The 18,939-nt window shown below is 42.0% G+C and overlaps 2 protein-coding genes across 3 annotated transcripts in view; both read left to right on the top strand.

Moving 5' to 3' along the window:
- The window catches only part of LOC116034986 (E3 ubiquitin-protein ligase UHRF2), a 30,858-nt gene extending 26,105 nt beyond the window's left edge, over positions 1 to 4,753 (top strand). The window contains 4 exon segments of the mRNA XM_031277827.2: positions 480 to 711; positions 916 to 1,064; positions 1,446 to 1,544; positions 1,642 to 4,753. Of these exon segments, the coding sequence (XP_031133687.1) occupies positions 480 to 711; positions 916 to 1,064; positions 1,446 to 1,544; positions 1,642 to 1,788 (627 nt within the window). The 3' untranslated portion in view covers positions 1,789 to 4,753.
- A 2,756-nt stretch (positions 4,754 to 7,509) lies between these two features.
- LOC116035152 (uncharacterized protein KIAA2026) lies at positions 7,510 to 18,934 on the top strand. 2 transcript variants are annotated; one of them, XM_036005403.1, is made up of 11 exons: positions 7,510 to 8,048; positions 8,614 to 9,346; positions 9,979 to 10,179; positions 10,251 to 11,851; positions 12,032 to 12,093; positions 12,516 to 12,605; positions 13,075 to 13,190; positions 13,695 to 13,912; positions 14,119 to 16,134; positions 16,416 to 17,154; positions 17,578 to 18,934. In XM_036005403.1, exons 2-11 carry the CDS (start codon positions 8,625 to 8,627, stop codon positions 18,224 to 18,226), a joined length of 6,414 nt encoding a protein of 2,137 aa, XP_035861296.1. In that variant the 5' UTR covers positions 7,510 to 8,048; positions 8,614 to 8,624; the 3' UTR covers positions 18,227 to 18,934. The 2 variants fall into 2 exon arrangements, with proteins under 2 accessions (XP_035861296.1, XP_031133978.1); XM_031278118.2 differs by having other exon boundaries at positions 7,511 to 8,048; positions 16,416 to 18,934.
- Positions 18,935 to 18,939: the final 5 nt, after the last annotated feature.

Below are 18,939 nucleotides of genomic sequence, written 5' to 3' on the forward strand. Positions count from 1 at the left end.
GCAGTGTTTAACCAACCAGTGTTTTAGGGGGGCGGCCCGCCTCCCCAAAACTAAAAAGCTGTTTTCACACATACAGGCAATCACTTCTTGTTCTTCGCCTTAAAAGTTCAATTCATTTTAACTTAGGCTGGCTACATTGCATGCGTAACGTATGCGGAGCAGACGTTCCAACACTACGCTTTCACTATAATCAATGAAACTGGCTACACTGGGCACGAGAGCAGTGCGTCGATGTGCGTATGCTCCGCGGAGCGTAAAACTAGGACAGTGTTCTATTTATATATTTTTTCGCGATGTGTGTGTTATACACGGAAATTGATCATAAAGTGTCTATATTTCTTTTAAATTAAACTACTGATTACAGAAAACGACTTAATGACTGTGAATGAGCGTATTTATCAGCTGTTATCACCTGGAAATAATACTAGGGGAATCACTGTGTAGTATGTTTTTCATGTGTTTTACTACACTGTCTGCAGTACCCACCCGGCTACTTAGCGGCCATGGCTAACAAAACAAAGAAGGAGGCCTGCGCCCGACCTGGTCGCGGGGGCCGGACTAAACACTATCCCGGGAGAGGGAGGCCACGGAGACGCAAGATCAAGGAGAAAGAATTGAATTACGAGGAAGAAGAAGACGAACAGCCAATGGCCAGTGTGTATGAGGAGGAGCCACAGAGTAATGGAGAGCAGAAGACAACCAGCGATAACGGTGGGTGCTTTTACAGATGAATCTCTGAGTCTTGTGAGAAGAGGACAGGTGAGAACCGTGTGAGCAGTGAAACTTCTTTTAAGATGGCTTGTAAATATTTGATATCCCACCAGCGTCCTAAATGTAAATGTTCATTTACATGTATTGTCTTTTATTCTCCAAGAGTAGCTGCATTTTTCAGTCTTAATTCTGTGTCTTTACCAGAGACTCCACCAGCGGCAGAGCCTCCCTCTAAAAGGGTGAAGATAGAGGAGACTTTCCAACTATCACAACAGCAGCAGCAGTTAATCCGGGAGGACACAGCCAACAAGAAACTCTGGGATGAAGCCATGGGACACCTTAAAGAGGGACCGGTATGAATCCCAGTACACTGTGACATTCTAACACATCTCAGACTCCTCAACGCTGTGTTCACAAGGCATCTCAAAGTAAACACACTGTAGCTGTAGCTACATGTCACAGGCAGACAGTGTGTTGTTAGCAGTGATTTTAAAGAGTAAGGACCATACCAGCATCTAACTGGATCAAAGTGACATTTGCAGGTTTACATGCTGTTTAACGTGCTGCAGCTGTGCAGATAATTAGCTATCTAGCCTGTAGAAGGGCAGTATCACCAACATATTTCTAAAAGTTGTTTCTGCAGTTGTAATATACATATATTTTTCTGTGTTTTTCCTTTCTTCCTTTATCACCTTCATTCCTTTTCATGTGTTTCTGTCTGTGTACATATAAAGAATTTCCTGCGGAAGATGGAACAGATCTTCATGTGTGTGTGCTGCCAGGAGCTGGCCTACCAACCCATCACCACCGTCTGCTCACACAATGTTTGCAAGGTGCGTACTGACTGGATGTATTTTTTAAACAACTACTACTCAAAATCCCTGTTCTTGTTTTGTGTGTAAAATTCCTCATGCCATCCTCTCTTCCCAGACTTGTCTACAGCGGTCGTTCCGAGCGGATGTGTACACCTGCCCTGCCTGCCGTCACGACTTGGGCAAAGACTACATCATGACCCAAAACGTGACGCTTCAGGTGCTGCTTGACCAGTTCTATCCGGGCTACAGCAAAGGCCGATGAGATCGAAATCACATTTATAAGTAGAACCCGTACATACACGCACATGCGCATCCATTCTGTGCACCCATGTATACCGTCAAGTACCTAGAGCTCCACTTTAAAATGCATTGCGCACACATACTGTACTTACCCACGGGCAAATGTTTATTGCATATACAGCCATTTATGTATACAATCATTTACACACAAACAACCTCAGTATACACTGACCTCATCTGTTGAACCTGGACTTTCTCCATTAACATCACCAGCCTGAAATTCAACCAAGGACATTTTTTAACCTCCCGACCGCTACTCCCTACAAACGCACAAAAGGAGCCCCAATTCACACCCACTAGCCACCTCAAGATATTAGCAAATTTTTTTGTTTGCCCTTCCACTGTGTTTTTCACGCATAAATTGACATTTCATATCATGAAATCAGCCATTAGACTCCTGCCAACCTGTATGCATTTTGTGTACCATGTATGCAGTTTTACACCAAAAACACTCAGCTGAGCTGCTTCATACATGTGCAGTATTTTAGTCAACTGGCAAATAAAGGTGCTAGTTTAATACGTTGATTTAGGCACAGCAGGACATAACACCCCCTGCACAACATTCAGAATGACCAAGTATGTCGGGACTGAGTGTTGGCCTGTTATAGCAAGGTAAAATCAGGAAAGTCAAGAATTAATATGTATTTATACTGAAAAGAAGCACACAACGTTTTATGCCTTTGAAGCACTTTATCAATGATAACGGTTATTCAGGAGCACACGCTAGCATTCTGCGAGCTGCTCATGTCACTTGGAATTATGCCATTGCCATACCTTGAGCTAATAAGAATAGCAAATGTGTCGCCAGAGGTACTTTCAGTGCATCTGCAGAAAACAGAAATTTGGCAGCTCTGTTGGGAAATTTCTTGGTCCAACAAAACCGCATCCTTATAGTGAACGCAACAGTGATCAACACGCACAACTCTCTCTGATTTTATGAGTAAAAAATAAATAAATAAAAAAGGCAATTACTTCATTAACATGCCAAAGACATGAGGCTGTAGAGCAGGTCGGGGACAAATATCTACAAAAATCTGCTTTGAAGAATCTGGTGAAGTATCGCGCCTAAAAATAAATTATCATCTTTCTTTAGCAACGCACTTTTTGTTAGCTAAAAACATATGTACAAGATAAACAAATGCGTACTACTAGATCTCTCTCATAAGTGTAGTTGAATGCTCTTACATTATTGCAATTATGTATTTAACATTTATGTTAAGACATTTATAAAGGAAGTTCTCACATCTACATATTTTCACATGTACTCTCATTCATGGTTCCACTTCTTCAGTCAGATGACACCAACTAAACTGTTCTCGTACATTAGATAAGTATGCTCTGTTTTTTCCCTTTTTAATTTATCTCGCTGAGAAATGATGTAATGGAAAGTAAAAATGTACATGCAGCGCAACTGAAGTGCTTGAAAAGCGCGAGGTGCGCTGCTTGCATGTTTTTTTCAATGACGCCGAGAAGGGCACACTGTTTGTCCCTAGTGTTACCAAGCAACCACAATCAAGCAAGACTTTACACAAAGATGGTTAGCATATTTTGTGCTCAGCAGATATTCATCTGTTATTGTTCTCTCTGTTATATTTAGTATAATGTTAACTGGAGAGCTCTAGGTATCCAGCATGATCTGCTTCTTTTTTAGAAAAGTGGTCTGATGGATGATTGCACAGCCAGGATGATTTGAGCCATTTGTTGTCACATTACATCCAGAAGATACCAAACTTTAACACTGAAAAGCGGCAAAGACAGGAAACAGAAATGTTTGAGAGTTACTGATCGGGTCTGATCTTAAATACGTAAATACAGAAACAGATTTCTTGACATAGACAAGATGGTTTTTTGGTTCCAAAAAAAAAGAGAGAACTAGTCATTTATGTTGGATATGCTCGATAACATAGTGTTTATATGGTTTCACATATAAAATTGACATATGACAAAAGTATTATCTTGGCCTGGAATAGTGTTTTTTTATGGTTTGTAAGAAGATTTGTATGGATTCAATGTGTAACCTAAAAACAAAATGGCAACATTAGGAACTCATTTGTTTCACCAGGTCCATGGCTGAAAATACAAATGAGCAGGAGTTGGCAGCTGTGACCTGAATACAAACAATAAGTTGCCCTGAAACACTACTTTTTAAGCTACTTTTATATGCTTACCTTTTCTTAAATGCAGAGCCACATGGAATCTGAGGATACAGAATTCCACAGAATTTTCTGCAGATTTTTAACAAATGAAAAAGAAAAAAAAAGAAACGCGTATGAATGTTAACATGTCCACCCCAAACAGAAAAAAGGCCGCTAAATTCCCCAGATTTTCATTCTGGATCACCGCTGAAAACTGTAAAAATAAATAAATAATAATCTGTTTGGGTCTGTTATTATCCGTGGATTCAGCCTCACCATTGAGAAATGGCTCCTTCCATATATTGGAAATACACTTTACATAAATTACAATATAAGAATTTCTCCACAACAAGGAAGACCAAGTCAGACAATTATGATCTTACAGAATAGGACTGTTTTCTTTCCTTTTTATCCTTTATTGCATTTTTTTTCAAGATCTTTGTTGTACATAATTTCTCAAATATTTTGATATTTGACTATTGTTTAGCTGCTGCTCTAGTGCCACAGGTTACAGTATGTAACAACTGGATAGATAAAGCTTATTGTTACCATGTGATGATGTACACTGCACCCACACATGCTCAGTTATCTTGACGTTTTATCTGTTTGATTTGAGACACCATCACATATACGTATTATACAGCCCGAGTTAATTTTTTCTTCTTGTTTTCTATCTTGAGTGGCTGACACAGATTTGCATCTTCTCCAGTGCTCTTATGGTACTTTAAAATGTCCAGGGTTGGCAGGTCTGATAGGAACTAAAACAAAACATCCCACAAGATCTGGACAGAGGTCACCATAATGCATCGGAAACAGTTTCAACACTTGAGTTGGTTTTGTGGGGAAATGTAGCCCTCGTTCATTGACTTCATCACGTTCACCTGTAACAGCCTTCAAGGCGTAGCCATGTTTAGTGTAGAGCTGGGACAATGGCAGATAACACGCTGCTGTACACATCAGTTTCTTTCTGTTCTGTTGACATTCAGATCCCCTTTCATTGGTCGGCTGTTTGTTCGTTTGTGGTAATGTCCTTGTTTTTGTTCAATCATTCAGGATTTTCATCTCTCTTTTAATCAACAACATGCAAGTACAAATGCTACTATGGTCTTTAAAGCTAACTGTGATGTGCATTACTTCCACTGTTGCTCAATCTTGTTCAAAGATTATTTTCTCCCTGCATTGACTTGCAAGCTAATAGTCCTTGTTTATTTCTCTGCTGTGACCTTCTCTCCCTCTCCTCTCTCTCTGCTGTCCTCTGCCCTCCGTGAACCTACAGTACTAACACTTTTTTAGACGTCTTGTGGACGCTTGGCTTCAGTGCTGTGTTGTTTTTATTTTTATTGCACTCTATTGAAGAAAAAAGAAAAGTCGCATTTAATTTTTCTAGAATGCTTACTATTATCTATGTCTGTACGCCATTTTTCTACCATTTTAGTTGCTTCTCTTTTATTTTAATCATTAGTCATTTTTATGTGGCAACCTCAAACATTTGCAGCATATTCCAGTCTGAGGAGTTTCTTTGCTTCATATTGTGATCTGAAATTTTATACATGTCATAATAATACTTGATATGTACCTAATTAAATATTTGGATTCCAGAAAAAAAAACTGCTTCTTCTAATTTTGTCCTGTATCTTACAGATTTCATGAGGCTGATTACTTCTATTTTCAGTGTAAAATGTGAAGGCGGTTAGTGAGTGACGCTAATGTCCGCACCATGAAATTCTACTCATAACTAAAGTGGTCAAGCAGACCATTTCCACTCCCACTCCTAAATTAATTACAGTGATGTTAATCACAGCTCTCTGACTAGGCTAACTAATGATTGTTTTTTTTCATAGAAGATTAATAGTAAAATTCCCCGGGAAAAGCATTAAAGACTTTGTTTTTTGGTTATTTTCCACCTTTAATTTTTGACAGGACAGCTAGGTGAGAAAGGGGAGAGAGAGGGGAAAGACATGCAGGAAATCGTCACAGGTCGGATTCGAACCCTGGACCTCTGCGTCGAGGCATTAACCTCTCAGTATATGTGCGCCTGCTCTACCCACTGAGACAACCCGGCCACCAGAAACACTATTTACTATACTAGATATTGTATTTTCCATCAAACTTCTGGTGGTGGATAGTTTGTTTTGATAGCTATTTGAGATCATTTTTCATGATTATTTCATGAGCTTCTTTTCTTAATACAAATGGTAAATGTCTATTTGTTATGTTTCCTCCATAGACAGTCAGTGTTTATTTGCCATGTTAAAAAAAGTTTTTCAGGCTTTAAACGACTACCATCTTCTGTCAAAAAGTAGTGGAAAAGACATTTCAAATGAAGCAGGTCTACAGCAGACACTGTTCCTATATATGGCATTACATAACCATCATGTACAAATTACATTCATTTCAATCTTTTCCAATTAAACAGCAATAGCCCTTTTATTACAGAAGATATTTTGACTTGTCAGAGTAGGTAAAGCACGTGTAAATAAAAAAATAATGGCTGAATTCCATTTAGCTGTTTCAGGGTCCTGGTATTGTGCATGCTGTCACACTGACAGTGTCGTGACTTACTGGGATGCTTGAATTGAACGGAGCCATCGTTAATGCTATTAGCAACACCTGTGCTTTTCCTACAAGTCAAAATGGCTGTGAAAAAGGCCTGTAAACAATTTTGCCTTGAGTTATTCTTCCTGATTGCACTTCTGCTCAGGTTGAAGGTATGCAGAGCAATGTTGGGAATAACATGAGGTCACCAGACTACTGTACTTAAATAGTTCAGTTGTTCTGCCCCAAAAGGTGAACAAAGCTTTAACAATGGAAGACCCACCCTATTAAGCACACTCTGCACATATACAAAATCAAGAGTGTCAGGCTCCCTCAGTTCTTACTGTAGTTCAGGCTTCCCGGGGCCATGCGTTAAGCGGCACGTGTGTATGACTAATGGATGTATTAAGAGAACCACTGCACATCTTGCACTGATGCAACTTCAAAAAATCAGCGGTTGAATAGTGTAGTTCAGTGTCCTGTGGAGCCTCATAGTGATGTGAAGACACTGCACATGCTCTGGATGTCAGCCCTGCTGCCCTTTTGTAAAAAACATGGCAGTTTTAAAACGATGTCGCTAAATAGATCCAGGAACACCATTTTAAATCATTCTGGTTAACAATTAACCCACGCCTCAACTTACAGCAGTCGGTCTACAGCGGCCAAAACACAATGATTAGTGACTAGCGACATCTAGCGGCTAAAAATAAGTCATGCGTGCTGCTGAAGTTTACACTGTACGTGGAGTTCCCGTGTCTTCTGTAATTGAAAGATACTTTAGCGCTCAAGTTATGAATGAGAGTTTACAGTCTGATGCTGCTGATTCGTGCACAGGTGCCTTGCCAGTTATGTGCATTCTTGTCATTGTTTTCGAATGACAACTGTCTCGAGATGCTCCTCTTTCAGTGACGATGGTGACACAATCACAATAAGGTTTATAATACAGTGTAAAGTATGTGCGCGTGTGCGTGTGTCAGCAGTAGTTCCAAACCAAAATAACAATTTGGTGTGACATGCGATCAGACAGCTAGCTACGTCAGGCTGCGCACATTTGCATCGGACGCACGCAGGGTGGAAGTGGAAGTAAACGGTACAGCAACGTTAGTCTTTAAGCAAGCCAGACAGAGTAGTCGGTTATCTTTTTGTAACCTATAGGGTTCAGATGATATCTGACACATGGCGCAAATGTGTCTCTAAAGTGAACCTAGATTTTTTTGTCTGGCTGTCAACTTGCAAACCTAGCTGGTTAGCCGAATGGCTAGTGATAATGAACTGTTTTGTATTGTCAGATAATCAGTGTTACTTCGGCTAATGCTCCTTTAGCCATCTTGCTGTCACAGACATCACTCCGTGCGCTGACGACATGAGATGTCTGCATACATTTTTATTTGCTGGACATTTAATTGCTACAAATGATTCATTATGGACAGCGAACGCAGCAATTGCAGGCCCCAGATTGGAGACAATAGCAAGCTAACCTAGCTAGCAAGCTGTCGTGGCTGCTAAGCTTGCTGAAAGCTGTCTTGTCTGCAGTTGCACTGACAACGTCGAGGTATGTTATTTAACCAGCCAAACTCTGCCTCTGGTCAGTTTATTTTGATCTTAATTTGCACGTGACAGGAGACGGGACTTGATAACGGATTGCACTGTAGATCTCTCTATGACTAAGCAGAACAAAGTTTGTTTACTTATTGTTGTTTTAACTACCTTTAGCTAGCTCGCTAATAGCTAACGTTAACTTCAAGCTAGCTCGCCATTGATCTAGGGAAAAGGAAAAGTTTTCAAAGATTAGGCAGGCATATAAAGTGAGTTTAACTGCTTGTTAGTTGGACACAATCACATTGTGATAAACATTACAGTGTTTAGAGCATAATGTGGCTGTAATAATGTGAGCACCTGCCATGACAGGAATTTAATGTCACCAAACTTAGCCTAGCGATCTTAGGTATGTTATGTATGAAAGCCCCATCTCCCTGCTGTGATTTCTTTTGATCTTGCAATATAAAATTCTTAGTAAGCACTGTTTAATTGTCTTGGTTTAGTTTTCCCTTGCATCAAAACTATGTTGGAGTACAACATCAATGTTCACCATAGGTGACACCTGTTACCCACTTCAGGTGCCTGCACCATGGATCAGGTGGATATGACAGACCAGATCACAGCAGCTTGTAGCCAACCGTTGTTCCACAACCAAGACCTGATTGTGACTGACCAAGACTCGGCACCCCAGCAGCCCAGCTCTGACATCATGTCAACACAATCCAAATGGATGAGCAGCTGCACTGAATACAGTGACCTGATCATAAAGGAGGATAGGCTCAGTAATGGCACCTGTGAAGTTGAGACTATGGTAGCATTACACTGTCCTGGCGACAGTGGAGATGTAACTGCTGAGGGTGACCACCTTGCACTGAGCAATGATGTCATGCCAGAGTTTTCTAACAGTGACCTCTCTCTGCCTGAGGTGTGCATTTCCACCAACAGCAATAGCTTTGAGGAGGATATGAACTATGAGGTACAGCAAGCCTATAGGATATTCACTGGCTTTCTCTTGGACAAGCACAAAGGGATCACCAGCCCATTCCTTCATCCCATCGGCCACCAGGAGGCCCAGCATGGTATTGGAGGGGTCCGGGGCCGGGGTCAGGCACAGCTCAGGCAGTCGATGTGCTTGCGGAGGATGGAAGACAAGTTTATCAACCAAGAGTATGAGACCATAACAGAGTTTGTTGCAGACTTCAGGCTGATGTTGGAGAACTGTTATCGCTACCATGGGGTGGACCACTGGATCTCCAAACAGGCTCAAAAGCTGGAAATCATGCTGGAGCAGAAGCTTACATTGCTATCCAGGTAAAGTCAAAGTCAAGTTTATTTCATCCATAAAAATGGAAATTACAGTGCTCATACCCGCCTAATACAATAAATACAATATAATACAATACATACAAATACACAATTTATAAAAATGTACGTTTAAAGTGCTTGTTAAACATAATGTAATTACACTGTTGAAAATATTGCTTAGCTGGCAAATGTATAAACCCATTATACAGCAGCAAGAGGGCCCAACAGGTGTTTTCTATGTCATGTGCATCATAAGTTAATGTTGCTGGTCAACAAATGTTTGTCTGGCAAAGTTAGCTCACAAACATTTACTGAAATAGAAGATGCAATTTTTTGAAATGGCAGTATAATTACTTTATTGTCATCTAGTATTTCTACGTAGCATAAATGTAAAGGGTCTATATTAGGGTTAGTGTAATATATACTATATATAGTATTTATTAGTATTATAGTATTATCAATGAAAGAATGGGAGTCTGTCAGCACCATACTATGATCTCACAATGATGATTTGGGATTTATTCAGTAACTTGTTTTAAAATGACCACAATCTAATTCTTTTATGCATTTTGAACAAATATTTAGCTGTTGGGTTACATCAGTGGTGTAGATATTTTTTTCCTCTTCTGTCAAACCAGGACGCTGCGAGAGAGGACAACCTTAGCAGTGACTTCTAAAGGACGTTTTGGTGCAGAGGAGGAACGGGGTTCAGGGGGCACCTCCACACGGAGGAGGCTGGCACCTCGTAGCCTGGCTACCATCATTGTCGGTGGGCATGAGTCTATCATGGTCCAGGCCCTACGGCTGGAAGAACAACAGAGGGCGAAGGAGGAGAAAAGGTATGTGAATATTTGAGAGATTAAAAGATGCTGTCTCGCCAACAATCTACATATGTTTTCTGACTTTTCAGGCAACGTGAGCTTGAGAAGAAAGAGGCAGAGGAAATGTCAGCCAAAGAGGTGGAAGAATGGGAGCAGACTTTGCTGGCACAGGCTTCCCCCCACACTGTGCACACACTTTGGGAACTCCCTGCTATAGGGCACTTCCTCTGTCTGGCTCAGACTGCCCTTAACCTCCCAGAGATTGTATTTTTTGATCTGGAGCGGTGTTTGCTGATGCCGCGCTGCAGCTTCCTCCTGTCAAAAATCATGTCTTCCCTGCTGTCCCCACCCCAGCGGAGGGCCACTCTGCACCGCCGGCCTGCCCTGCCTTACCGCCGTTGGGAGTCAGAACTCAGGCAGCGGGTCATGGGCTGGTATCGAGCTGTTGGTGCCTCCAGTGATCAGTCAGGTCGGGCTGAGCAGCTGGGACTCTGCCACCAGTTTTTCAGCACTCTTGGGGAGGTGAGTCCTTTGGAGGAGAAACCCTTTCACTTGCTGCCCTTCTACCAGCGAGTATGGCTTCTGAAGGGGCTGTGTGATCATGTGTATGAGACACAGAAATGTGTGCAGGATGCTCTCCTGGCCCAGCCCATCCATGAATGTAGAGAGTCTATTTTGGGCTATGACAGCAAGGAGAATGCCTATATACATTTTCCACATTTCTGTGGAGCAGACCTGAGAATCTACTGCCAGAGCCCCAGCACACCCCCAGTTTTCCCTTTCCCTTCTGTATGGGTCAAACAGGTTGATATAGAGCCAGGGACAGAGGGTGAAGAGTCGGATGGGATGAAGGAAGAGGGAGTTACAAGTGACAGGGGGTGTTATGGAGGCTCAATGGACACAGAAGAGTCTGATGATTTAGGAAAGGGGAGAGCAGAGGCACATGGGGGTTTCAAATGGGAAAATGGGGATGGAGAGAAAGATAAAAGGTTTAAATTGTGGTCACTGAAGAAGGAGGAGGGGTCTGAATCAGGGTCCTCTGATGGAGACTTAAAAATACACACAAACTCCTTATCCCTTTCACACACTAGTCCTATTGGAGGAAGTGGTGTGGAAATGATTATGAAGGAAGAGACTGTAGAGTTGGAGTATCAATCCAAGCGACTCACATTAAAACAGGAGCAGGGCTTCTCATTGGGCTCAATGCGCACCATTAAAGCAGAGACACAGGAGCCCTGTCTGAGTGTAGGGGAGCACAGCTACACAGGCAGGTCACCTGCTCGCTTAGTGAATCTGACCTCCCCAACCAAACCAATCAAAATGGAGGGAGGAAGTCCCAGTCAGGGACACCAAAGGTCTTCCTGTGTGGATTGTTGTAAAAGCAAAACTAGTAATGTTAAATCTGAGGAGCACGACTGCTGCTGTGGCACATCAGGGCCAGCAACACAGTTGTCTTCAGAGAGTTCTCAAAACTCAAGTGAAGAGAGGGTGAATGACAAAATATGGACTAAAAGAAAAAAGCGGAAGAAAAAGCAAGGGAGGGAACAGCTGCCAAGGGTGAAAGGAGAGCAGAAGCAGCTGCAACACGTGGATAGGATGAGGCTGTCCCCAGCTGAGACTACCAAGTCTGCAGCGCGGAGAGTTGCCACAACAATCAAAAGAAAAGACAAGAAGAAAAAACATAAAACGGGTAAGAAAAAGTTCAATGTTGATTTTAGATTAATAAGTTTCTTTTGGTATAACATCAAGCTCAGTTATGTGCATTCTTAGCCACAATGTCATATTGGATATTATCCTAATTTGCTTTAATGTTAAGTTTGTCAATAATAACTTGTTGGTTCAATGGTTATATCGGTTATGTTGTTGACAGGAAAAAAGCTTGAATCTTCAAAGAAAATTAAAGATGAACCTCCAGTTGAGCCATTATTTAAGGTAGTCACACTCATTCTGAAATAAACACTCCTATTTATTTAGCAGTCTATTTTAATGCTGTGTATGATATATAAAATGTATAATAAGTAATCATTTAAAGGTAATTTTATAACTATTTTATAGTCATGATTTAAAGGGGTGGTTCAGAATTTTGGACATAGGACCTCATTTCCAAGTTAGCCATTGTGTTAGTTATCAGTGGAGACAGTTTTCAACACTTTTCATCCAGTCCTTCCAGTTGCAGAGTTCGCTGGTGCTAGGCTAGCGCAAGTCAACAGTATCTGGCTAACTTGGAAATGAGGTCCTATGTCCAAAATTCTGAACCACCCCTTTAAGTCTCGCCATTCTTCTCTCCCTCTTTTTTCTTGTCTCTCTTTCTTTATCAATATTTTCTTACTTGATTTGTTATTTCTCCTCTGTAGTTGGTATGCAGCAGTCTTGAGGAGTTGCGAGAGCTGATCAGTAAGACAGAAGATGAGCTTGATGACTTGGAGAGCACCAAAAAGAGATTGGTAGGTGGCAATCATAGTTCTACCAAGAGGATTTACTCACATGCTCCAAAGCCTTCTGTATTTGATTCATGATTCAAGATGTTTATTGTCATACCGGTTATACAAGTAGAAATGTGTGAAATGCGTATGATGAGAGGCTCCATTAAAGAAAAACTGTAAGTAGTAAATGTAAAGGGTCATATTAAAATATTATCAATTATAGTATAACAATTCTTAGAGGCAATGAAAGAAAAACAGTAAATATAAAACGACATAAAATATAATAGAATGAAAATATAAAACAAAATATAAGAAGCAATAAAAAAATATAGATATATATTGAAGAAAAAAAAAAAATATATATATATATATATATATACACACATATACATTCAGGTATGTGGTGAAGAGTACAATGTGGTCAAACATTTTCTCACATTTTAATGTTGGTGACTTGACTAAGGTTTCCTTTGCATGTTTGAACTGACAGGGTCGGTGGTATTATAGGAGAGAAGCAGTGAAAGACCTCCACAGCACTCTAATCAGACTACTGAATGAGCTTTCACCCTGGGAACCCAAACTTGTTAAGGCCTACCAAAGGAACAGGTACAACTCATTTGACATTTAAACAATGATTTAATCAAACTGCCATACTATTTTTATTTTTTTTGTCAAAGCTATGTCCTGATAAAAATTCTTAGTCTTGTGCAGTTTGAGATCAGCTGACCAGCACAAAGCATAATGACCACATTTTCGATTAATGAGCTCCTTGTGGCATAAAATCATTACTGGATAGTAGACAAATTCTTTTAGGGCTGCCCCCTCTTAGTCGTTTAATTGACTAATCGGTTGTTTTGGTGTTTAGTCGCGTAGTCATTTCTTATGCTTTTTTTTCATGCTGAATGACTTATTTACAAAACACTTCTCTGGTAAACCCAAGATTTAAAGTGGTGCTTTTGCATGATTCTTTGTGGAGAAACTCAGTTTTACAGATTTGTCGGAGAAATCAACTAATCTATTAGTCGACAAAATCGTATTGTGTTAGTCGACTAAGAATTTATTTTATTGATCACTGCCCTACTTTCTTTTCTTCTCTTGCTTCTACATCAGGCTTCGTTTGAAGAAGGAATTTGATGATTTCAAGAAGCACCCAGAATACAATAACTTTGTGCGTGAGGAGTGTATTTCATCATCATCATCAGACGACGACGATGATGATGATGAAGAGAGGGGTTTAGGAAAGGATGTGTGTTCACTCTCGGATCATTATAGAAGATCAGAAGAGGAGGACCTGGAACATATGGTTCCTAGAGGTCTTTGGAGAGGAGGTAAAGTAATTAAATTAGAATCTAACTAATCTTATTTTAGTTGCTGTAATGTAGTGATAAAAGAAGTTCCTACAGGCTGCATTTTCACAGTTTGAGCTTATTTAACTGTCCTATATGGATTTAAATAAATGTGACTACCTGTCTGTTGACCCTGTATAGATAATTGATCAGTGCATTCTTAACAGCCAACTCTATTATGTTCTCAGCAAGCACCAGGGAGTTTGTGGCTGAGTCTGCAGGAGAAAGAACGGTAATCTTCGTACCTCCCAACCACCTAAAACGCTCTCTGGCCAGCACAGAGAAGCACGTCAGTCTGCTGCCAAGAAGTCAAACTGGCAGCAGTAGCATTACTTCGACCTCTGACTCTGGGCCACAGTCTAGATCTGAACTGAGACCATCAAATCAATCCAGGGATTCAAACTCAGCATGGGCAGCAAGGGTGCCACCCCAGGCTTCACGGTCACCCAAAACCCCCATCCTCTATCCCACCACTGGACTACCTAAGGGCTACACGCCCATCCCCACCCTGCTGGCTAAGAGTGTGGGAAACAAAGTGACCTTAATGAAACGGCCTGCTGATTTTACAGGGATCAACAATGTAGATAGACAGAGCAAAGGTTCTTTGGTCTCCCTGCCTAACTCTGCAGTGACTACCACAAAACCTTTAAAAGCACAAAGTTCTCCATCCAGGTCCCAGCAGACCTCACAACAAATGCAGGCACAAGGACTACAACAGACAGAAGTACTAAGACAGCCAGGAATGGCTACAGTGATTGCAGCTCTTCCTAAATCACCACAAGCCAAACCAACCCAGACTGTACCAAAAAAACCTGTCCAAGTGGTGTACAAAGTACCTGAGAGGCTGGGTCACCTTGTAAGGAAAGACAGCAGCAGCCCAGTCAAGATCTCTGTTCATCCTGTCATGGACCAGAACACTGGGGAGAAGATCATGCAGCAATTGGTGATCCTGCCTTCTAACCTACTCATTCACAAAACTGATGAAAAGGTGTCTTCTTTACATAAACAGTCTAAGGGCATTCAGGTCCCAGTTTCTAAAGTGGCCAGCCCCTTCTGTATGTCCACCAATGTGCCTGGGTTCACTATTCCTGAAAACAGGATCCCTATTCAGCATGTGGCTCCCCTAAAAGATCCCAGGACAGTGAGAACATCTTCTCCTTCGGTTTCCCCTCATCTGAACCATGGTGCCCTAAACACAGCAGGGCTAAAGGGGGCACAAGTCTGCAGTCCCCAAGTTAGCACACCACAAGATATCACGCCAAACCCCTCACCCATCACAACTCCCTTTAGTGCAGTTTCTACTGAGCCTCATAAATCTACAGACCCTAAACAGGAGCTTAAGACTGTGTGTATCCGTGACTCACAGTCCATCCTGGTAACAACTAGAGGAGGCAACACAGGCATCGTCAAAGTCCAGGCATCCTCAGACCAGAATGCGCTTGGTTCTATGCCCACCAGTCCAGTCATCACCATCTCACCTCAGTTTAAAGCCTTCCTCGTATCCAAGACGTCACAGACACTCTCTCCTTCTGCTCCCTCTCAGACTTCCCCTTGCACCATCCCAGCAGTGACAAGTATCTCGTTGGCCCAACATCAGAAGCAGGTTCCTTCAGTATTAAAGTCCCCTTCCACTTTCACAACTCCCATGCTCACTGCAGTCACTGGTAGCATTCCTGTTACAGGCGCAGGAAGCCAAACTGCAGGCACTACAGTTGCTGTAAGTCAAGGCTCCAACACCTCAGCTGGTTCTACAGTTGCAACAAAGATTGGCCAGCTAGCACAGACACCTGCTGCTGGTTCTCATTTCCAAGCTTCATTAGTGAAAAACAGTGTTGTTGTCCCATCACTAAGTAGTTCTGGTGGTGTGAAGCGGGCCAGTACAGATGAGAGATCCCAAGTTACTAAATTCATCCTAGTTACTCCCTCTTCTTCCTCTGCCTCAAATGTATCCCTTTCAAAAGGTACACCCTCTTACACAAAATCACTTACTAGTTCAAGAGTCATGTTCATCAGCCAGCCCACAGCAACATCATCCACCACCTCTATGGGAAGCATTCCAAAGCAGGCAATAACAACAGGGGCTAGTGAACAGCTGCTGACCACTTCATTATCAAGTCAGACTCTAAAGATGGGATTAAGCACAAGCCAACCTGTTGTCAACTCAGAAGCATTGTCCAAGATCAAGCACATCACTCTTCCCTCAGGTGGGTTTGTGTGATGTGATATTTTACCGGTATTCTCATGTCTGCTGTATCTTGTGTTTGATTCAGTATGTAAAGATTGCAACAATGGGACATTGTCAATTTGTACATGTAGAATTCATAATTTTAGAATTCATAATGTAGTTGAAGAAATGTGAAGATGCTACAGTATTTAGTACTTTAAATATTGTTTTAAAGCGCTAATACTAATACTAAAACCCTAAATTCAGCCCCATTATCAATCTATGTAGCTGTTGAATAAAATATCTCTTGTGTGTCTCCAGGGGTTCAAATCCAGTTGTCAGGGAAGACAACAACCATTGGACAGACCATAGGTGCCCTGTCACGTTCCCCTTCCAAGAGCACAAGAATGTCTGTCTCAGATACAGGCCGTCCGACAGCCAACACCATTGGACTGGTCCCGGTTACAAGTTCAAATACCATCACAAGCTGTTCTGCCCAGCTTGCCTCTTACGCTTCTCCAACCACCAGCTCTCAGCTCCAGGGTATCCCTTCTTTTACCATGATCTCCCAAACATGCTGTTCCACATCCACATCTACTGTGGTCACTTTGCCTGCAGGAAACGTGATCAAGAAGGAACTTGGTATGCCTTCAAGTATACTGTCCAGCAACTCTCCTGCTCACGTAACTACTACTGTGCAGAGTAGCCCAGCCCAAACCTCCACATCCACTCTTGTCCGTCAGCTTTCAAATATCCAAAGTGGCATTTGTGAGGAAACCATTTCCTTATCTTCCTCTCAACTTGCTCTCAATAAAAACCCCATCTCCTCTGCAACAACTGCCAATACCCCATTCACCACTTCTGCTACTGGAACAATCCAGCAGAGGATAGTCATCAACACCTCTACGCCCCTTGCTGCTGGCACACAGATTCTTCTTAACAATGCACGCTTTGTAGTCCCTCCCCAGGGTTTGGGTCCAGGCAGCCATGTCCTTATCATCTCTAGCCCTGCACCACAACAAGTGCCTACTGCCACTCGATCATCAGTACCTCCCCAAGGGGTAAGTCATGTCACTGTAGCCCCTCGAGCACCAGTTTTACCCCAATCCCCAGCCAGGCTGCCTGGTGTACCAGCTGTAAGTTCTCCTTTTGTAGCATGCACACCTTCTGTTGGTCCATCATTGCTAGCAACCACTCCAAATGTCACGCCAATTCAACTAACAGGAACTCCTGGCCTGGGCTCAACGTGGTTAACCAGTAAAACAAATGTAGTGTCTGCTCTGCCTATACCCATTCCTGCTGAATGTTCATCCACCATTTTGCCTGCATTGTCAGCACCTCTATCACCCATGCCTGTTTTACCCAGCACATTAGCTGTTGCCCTGCACAACCCTGTCATACCAGTTCCCATACCCCTCTCCTCAGCTGCATCTCCTGTGGTAGCAGGCACACAAGCTTTGCATTCTTCTCTTCCTGCCCAGCCGGTGGTTTCAGTGACAACTCCGGGCCCAGGCATACAGCCTCAGCCGACAGAAGTTGGTTTTGCAGCACCCTCCACTGCTCTATCACAGGCACTAGTGCATATGGGACTAGGCAACAACACAGTAGTCAAAAATACAGTGCCTGCCGTAATGCAACCAGTGGTTTCTGGCACAAGGACACAGGTATTGCCAACAGTGGCTGTCCCACCAATTGTAAGTGCAATGTCTAGGATGCAGATGTTGCCCATTGCTACAGTTTCACCAATTGAAAACACTGTCAATACCTTGGAAACGGCACCTGTGGTCACAGGGCCTTCATCCAGCAGCACTGTAATAATCACTCCAGCTCAACCGATCACATCACTGAAGACAAACAACACCATCCACCCACCTGTCATTCTGACCAATCAAGCACTTGGAAAGCCCTCTCTGCAGACCTCATCCTTTGGCATGCATACCAATGTGGCATCCAAGCTACTCATTAGTCCTGATGGTGCTGTTTTGAACCCAGTTCAGTGCCAGGTCAATGCAGTTGAGCTGAATGCCTGCCCCAACCCGCTGGATGCCCTAGTGGTTTCCCCCAACAGTTCCACTGGAGCACTACACACACATGATTCCTCTTTACAGCCTTCACAGGCAGACAGAAAGTAAACCAATGAACTGAGATTGTGCCAGTGAGGACTCAGACACAGCCTTTCAGCTGCTTAGTTTTTTTCTCAAATCTATTGCTTGTAGTAATCCTGGGTTTAGTTGAAGAACTGCTTTCCATCTGTAGTTTGACTTGTAACATTTAGGATACAGTAGTAGGTTATACACTCTGGTTAGATCATCTTATAGGCAAACTGTATGCTCAATCAGGCATACTGGAAATGTATACTGTGATGGTTTTCTCAAGTGAAAACCGGTGAGGTTGCCCTGAGATGAATGTTATAGACTTTGTTTACTTTATGGCCAGTAATGGCACCTGTTAAAACAAAGCAGTAGAACGGGAGGGTAGATAAAATAAATTTCAACTCAAGCTTTTGTAATACTTTTCAATGCCATTAGATACTGCTTCAAGAAGTAACACTTGGGATACTATTCATTGGTACAACTAGCTCTACTTTGTCAGTTTAAACAATACAACTGTCTGTGTCCAGATTCTGTCATATCGTCCTTTTTTCAACTTTGAAACTACATGTTACTTTTTAGAAATATAAAACTAATAGATGCATTTGTACTACATGTTTGAGCCCATATAACATGTTTTGAAGTCACATTTATTTATTTTTACCATATAGATTTTTCAAAAATATTTACTAGGTACATTTTCATTGAACACGTGGACGTTACTGCATAGGAATAAACAATGCAACCGTCCCCAA

The sequence above is a fragment of the Sander lucioperca genome, chromosome 1, assembly GCF_008315115.2.
Source record: "Sander lucioperca isolate FBNREF2018 chromosome 1, SLUC_FBN_1.2, whole genome shotgun sequence".
Taxonomy (NCBI): domain Eukaryota; kingdom Metazoa; phylum Chordata; class Actinopteri; order Perciformes; family Percidae; genus Sander; species Sander lucioperca.